The sequence below is a fragment of the Neophocaena asiaeorientalis genome, unplaced genomic scaffold (genome assembly GCF_003031525.2).
Source record: "Neophocaena asiaeorientalis asiaeorientalis breed wild unplaced genomic scaffold, Neophocaena_asiaeorientalis_V1.1 scaffold293, whole genome shotgun sequence".
Lineage (NCBI taxonomy): Eukaryota > Metazoa > Chordata > Mammalia > Artiodactyla > Phocoenidae > Neophocaena > Neophocaena asiaeorientalis.
The window spans coordinates 2,313,814-2,320,224 of record NW_020173920.1 but is presented as its reverse complement, the minus strand read 5'-3'; the positions used below and the strand labels follow the sequence as shown (position 1 = coordinate 2,320,224).

At 46.4% G+C, this 6,411-nt stretch overlaps 1 protein-coding gene across 1 annotated transcript in view; it reads left to right on the top strand.

Moving 5' to 3' along the window:
- The first annotated feature begins 4,087 nt into the window (after nt 1-4,087).
- GP5 (glycoprotein V platelet) overlaps nt 4,088-6,411 on the top strand; it is a 3,051-nt gene continuing 727 nt past the window's right edge. The window contains exons 1-2 of the mRNA XM_024752134.1: nt 4,088-4,119; nt 5,075-6,409. Coding sequence (XP_024607902.1) covers nt 5,100-6,409 — 1,310 coding nt within the window. The 5' untranslated portion in view covers nt 4,088-4,119; nt 5,075-5,099. The remainder of the gene's footprint in view (nt 4,120-5,074; nt 6,410-6,411) is intronic.

Here is a 6,411-nt window from a genome sequence, read left to right as displayed (position 1 = left end):
TTTCTTTTTTTCCTGTGTCTTTATATACGTTTGTTTGCTCTTTAGTTGCATGAATACTGCCCAAATACTCTGGATTTATTTTCCTGCTTAATACTTCCCCCATTTCTCTCTTTCTTTTTAACTTTGAGTTTTTCAAGAAAATAATGTAACTTGCCACACACCACGTCATGTCTGTGACCGGCCCGTGGAAACCCATCAGATACAGCATTGCTTAATACTTCCCCCATTTCTCTCTTTCTTTTTAACTTTGAGTTTTTCAAGAAAATAATGTAACTTGCCACACACCACGTCATGTCTGTGACCGGCCCGTGGAAACCCATCAGTCAGATACAGCGTAGAGCGAAATGTTAAGCATCAGGAGGTCTGAGGGAAGTGGTGAAATAGAAGACTAGGGACTTAGAATTTATTAGTAGTTGGGAAGATCAGACGGAAAGCTAATGCCATGTAAGCCATGGTAAGTTTGAGGGGAAGCGGCATCCATGGATGCAAAAAGAGCGCTCCATGGTACAGGAGACCTTGGAGCTAACTACCGGCCATAGGAATCCCAGAGAGGGCAGGATGTGCTGGGCCTTGTGCTTGGGTAGGAGGGCTTTCCTTGTGTCACAGGTTCTGCAGGAGCCATGTGTCCTCTGCTGTGGGCCATGTGGATGGTTGGCTGGTGTGAGACCTAGCTTGAGCCCCAAGTTCCTTCCATTCTCTGTGGTTGTGTAGCAAATGGTCGTGTCCCTTGCACCACAGCCTGCAGGTGGCAGTACAGTTCTGCATGTCGCTCCTTCCTTTTCCCCCTCCATCACTGCCAGGTGCTTTACTCTGGGTATATACTGCAGGGAAGGACAGAGGGAGTTCTAGGAGTTTGAATGAGATTGTCCCCGTACCAAGTTGGGGTTGTGGTTACTCTACAAGTACAGAGATCGCTGCTTCGCCCTGGCCTTGGAGTCTCTCCCACGGAGGAAGAAAAGCATATCTCATTCGGTAGATACCTGGTTTTGAATGGCCAAACCCTGTAAGCCAGGGTTCTGTGACTGATACAGAAGCTGCCACTTAGGACAGCAGATTCCTGACTTGTTTCATGGATTCCAAAATCCAAAGGACTTGAAACACGGGTGCCGTCATTACTTCAGTGCTCAAAGTACTTCTCAGTACCTCATAAATTTGCTCATTGGATCAACTCTGCTCCTCCACTGTCTGCAACTTCTGTGCCCAGTGTTCCCTTCTTGGCCCATCATAATGTCCTCTCTTCAAAATAAAACTTGGAGGTAATTCTCACGGGAGATCTTCCTGGGGAAATGGGCTAAAGAAGCTTCACCCGAATTTGACTCGAAGTCGTACTCTGATTATCCCACAGTACCTTTTCCCAGGCCTCTGTCATGCTGGCTTGTGGCATTTGATGGGCAAGGGGCCTTTCACTTGGTCTGCCCGTGTCACTGACTCACTGGTCACCAGGGGAGCTGTTCCAGGCTCTGGAGCTGCTTCCCTTGATTTAAGCGGAAAGACGGCTCAGTGGCTTTCCCTGTGTTTTAGGACTGCATATGCTTAGAAGATTATTTCAGTCCCTTCAGCATTTAATGGGCTTCGACTGCATTTGGCTACACTAAAGGCTGAATAGATTTCAGTTCCTTTTCTATAACACCTGACAATGTCGATTTGGGGGACTTTTTTCCCAACGATAAAATAATTTAAGAACCACTTCTGTTGTACCACTGCACTCAGATTCCAGAGGTTAATGTTTATTCTTTTGCAATTCAAGCATTGACTTTTCCCAGTATTTTAAAATACCTATATTCCTACCTTTTTTCTTAAATAATGCCATTTTCCCTTCCAAATCACTTTATATTTGCATGAAAAAAATTTTAATAGTGACATTAAGCACATTTGATAAAATTTCAAAGCTCACAGAAAGGTATATAAGGAAGTCACCTTTTTTCCTGGTTTCTCCCCCGAAGGGGGAATACTAAAGTTTCTTGGGTGTATTGTTCTAGAAAAAATACATATGCTCATATGTTTTTAAAAATCCTACACACATAGAACCCCATGTTATATGCTATGCTGCCCTTGTTTTATGTCATCCAGTGTATTTTAGAAAGTTATGTCAGGGACTTCCCTGGTGGTACAGTGGTTAAGAATCCGCCTGCCAGTGCAGGGGACGTGGTTTCGAGCCCTGGTCCGGGAAGATCCCACATGCCGCGGAGCAAATAGGCCCGTGCACCACAACTACTGAGCCTGCGCTCTAGAGCCCACGAGCCACAACTACTGAGCCCGTGTGCCACAACTACTGAAACCCGCGTGCCTAGAGCTCGTGCTCCACAACAAGAGAAGCCACCGCAATGAGAAGCCCGCACACCGCAACGAAGAGTAGCCCCCGCTCGCCGCAACTAAAGCCCACGCGCACCAACAAAGACCCAACGCGGCCAAAAATAATTTTTAAAAGGTATGTCAGTACTTGCAGCTCAAATCCATTCTTTTCAAAGTCTGCAAGGCATCCTATTGCATGGATATACTATAATTTAAACGACTACTTCCCTATTGATGGTCATTTAGATTTTCTTTTTTTTTCTATTAAAATCCTGCAAATTTTTGTGTACATGTCTTAATGAGCATTCCCATAGGACATATTTTTAGCAGTGGAACTGCTGGACAAAGAATATGTATGTTTAAAATTTGGTTGATACTACTAAATTTTCCTCCCCAAAGTTTGCTACCATTTATATTCCCACCAATGTAGTGTAAGAATATCTACTTCTTCACACTTCATGAAACACTGGACGTTTTCAGGCTTTACATTTCAGTGTGGTGTTGGTATAGGGATTATCAAATAGCCCAGAAACAGACCCACACAACATTCATCAGATGTTGATTTATGACAGTGCTGACGTTGTAGCTCTGAGGGAAGAAGGGATATACATATATAGGACAGCTGGTTATCCTAATGGAAAAAAATAAAATTGGACTTACAGCATACACAAAAATCAATTCTAGACAGATTAAAGACCTAAATGCGAAGGACAAAATTCTAAAATGTAATAAGGTGTTATAGGAGAATCTTTTTTTGGCTTGAGAGGAGAGGAGGAATTATTTTAATAGGCATAAAAAACAAATCTTAAAGATTAATAACTGCCTATATCAAGATTTCTGTCCATCAAAAGACAGAAAGCAGGTGGAAAGGCAAAGCACAAAGTAGATGAAGATATCTGTAACACCTACAGTTGGCAAAGGATTAGTATCCTGAATACATAAATAATGCCTACAATTCAGTTTTTTAAAGACACAATCATACATACTTTGCATATAGAAAAATGGTCAAAAGAACCCAAATTTCTCAGAAGATGAGGCACAACTGTCCCTTAAAAATACGAAAAGATGCTCAAGTTCATAATTCAACAGGGAAATGAAAAATTAAAACCATACCGAGACAGTTATTTCATACGAATGGCAAAAATTAAATTTAAAAATTCAATTCCAAGGCATAGGTGGAGATGTACAGGAACTGTCATACCCAGTAGGTGGCAGCATATATTGGCACAGCTACTTCGCAAAGCAGTTTGACATCCCTGTGCTCAGTTGAACATGTGGACACCCTTCCTTCAACCCAGCAAGGCCATTATGGAACATGTTTGAGAATGGTTTTAGCTTTACTACTCCTAAAATGAAAAAAAAAAAAAAAATGAGTAGGGCACTTGAGAATGTCCTTAGCCTTATTCCTAAAAGGGGGAGAGGGGAACTGGAGTAGAATTGGAGCGAAACGGCAGAAAAAGGAACACCCAAAGGAAGTGTAGCCCAACCAGGGGTGTGGTTGCTGCAGTGGCCCAGCTGTGTCACTACTGGACACACATCACAGAGTCATATTGTGCCTCTGGGGAGAAACTGCTCTCCCTCCCGCTCTTATCATTCAGCTTTGGCCATAGGACTTGGGTGATATATGGTCTCTTTCTCAAAGTTTGAAGATATTCGTCATTAAAAACCAGAATATGCCCTCTGAGATAGGGTCCTTAACATGACTTTTATTCTGGGAAAGCCTTTATCCTCAGGATGCAAGGATACTTCCCTCTTCCTCTGGAAAGTGCCAGGTCACATGCAAAGCTCTAAGCCTTTCAGTTGCTTTGGGGTGCAGCACCGTTTCAGGTAAGGCCAAATATTTTAAAAATTAGTATGGGCAACTGGAGGGCTCGGTTAGTCTGTACGAATAAGAAATAAAATTTAGTACAAGAAGCAATTCGTTTAAAATTACATTGTTTTGGCAGATTCGTATTTCTGTATTTCACAGATAATTCAGTGCCACGAGTACTAATTTTTATTTAAGCATCTTAGAAGTGATAGCTCCTTATTTATGGCTCAATCAGAGATACTACTCTCAAATTCTAGCTCTGTGACCCTGGTTAAGTTACTTAACCTTTCTGTGCCTTAGTTGCATCATCCTTTAATTGGGGATAATATTAGTACCTAACTCATAGGGTTATTGTAAGGATTAAGTGAATTAATTTAAATAAAGTGCCGAGAACAATGCGTGGTGTAAAGTGATATTTACCATTACCTACTATTACCTACTTTTCTCAGTGTGGTTCACTATGATGGGGTGGTCCTGTTTTAGAGTAAGTTGGCACTGAAGATACAGCATGATTGTGATAAAAGGAATCAGGTGATGGTTGCTGCTGTTTTAACAGACTTTGCTGTTCCCTTCAGGGCTGTAGGTCATAGCCACCGCAGGCTAAGTCATGAAGTCAGGAGCAGGGCTATGTTCGCAATGCACACTGCTCTGTGATGTCTGTGAGCTCGACTGTGAGAAAGATCGTTTTAATTAGTTCTCTCTATGTAAAGATTTAAAGGTGTTGACTTTTCCATAGCTTGAAACTGCTTTCATTTCAACGATTTGAACTAAGAGTGGAAAATCAGTAAAACGAACGAGGCCTTGTAGTGTAGAATGAACGTCTTTTCACCACCCAGGAAAATCAGCACTCCTAAAAGGGAGACTTCACTTGTACCTGGGTAACATTCAAAGTCAGTGATAATCCTGGCGAAAGGATCATGCAGGGTTACAAGACTGAAATTCGAGCGTTTGTCCTTTGTGTGTTGCCCACAGATCTGCCGCGGTCGCCTTTCCAGACATGCTGAGGAGCGCTCTGCTGTGCGCCGCGCTCGGGCTCCTGCGCGCCCAGCCCTTCCCCTGCCCACCCACCTGCAGGTGCATTTTCCGCGACGCCGCGCAGTGCTCGCAGGGTAGCGTGGCGCGCATCGCGGCGCTCGGCTTGCCCACCAACCTTACGCACATCCTGCTTTTCCGAATGGGCCCCGGCGCCTTGCTAAACAGCAGCTTCAGTGGCATGACCGTCCTGCAGCGCCTAATGCTGTCCGACAGCCAAGTTTCGGCCATTGCTCCCGGCACTTTCAACGACCTGATAAAACTTAAAACCCTGAGGTTATCGCACAACAAGATCACTCATCTTCCAGGCGCGCTGTTGGATAAGCTGGTGCTCTTGGAACAGTTGTTTCTGGACGGCAATGAACTAAAGAGCCTTGACCAAAACATGTTTCAGAAACTGGTTAACCTGCAGGAGCTCTTTTTGAACCAAAACCAACTCGCTTTCCTCCCTGCTAGCCTCTTCACACACCTGGGGAACCTGAAATTGTTGGATTTATCGGGAAATAATTTGACCCACCTGCCCGAGGGATTGTTTGGGGTCCAGGTTAAGCTTGAGAAGCTTCTGCTCCACTCGAACCAGCTCGTGTCTCTGGATTCGGGGCTGTTGGATAGCCTGCGCGCCCTGATGGAGCTGCAGCTCGACAGAAATCACATCCGTTCCGTCGCACCCGGCGCCTTCGACCGTCTGCGAAGCCTGAGCTCTTTGACTCTTTCCAGAAACCGCCTCGAGTTTCTGCCCTCTGCCCTCTTCCTTCACTCGCACAATTTGACCTTCCTGACCCTGTTCGAGAACCCGCTGGAGGAACTCCCCGAGGTGCTCTTCGGGGTGATGGGCGGCCTGCGGGAGCTGTGGCTGAACGCCACCCAGCTGCGCACCCTGCCTGCCGCCGCCTTCCGCAACCTGAGCGGCCTGCGGGTCCTGGGGGTGACGCTGAGCCCGCGGCTGAGCGCGCTCCCGGAGGACGCCTTTCGGGGCCTCGGCGAGCTGCGGGTGCTCGCCCTGCGCTCCACCGGCCTGGTTTCCCTCCCCGCCGGCTTGCTCCGCGGCCTCGGCGGGCTGCGCCACTTGTCGCTGCGCCGCAACCGGCTGCGGACCCTGCCCCGCGAGCTCTTCCGCAACGTCAGCAGCCTGGAGGAGGTCCAGCTTGACCACAACCAGCTGGAGACACTGCCCGGAGACGTATTTGAGGCTCTGCCCCGGCTGGCGAAGGTCCTGCTGGGGCACAATCCCTGGCGCTGCGACTGTGGCCTGGGGCCCTTCCTGGCAGGGCTGCGGC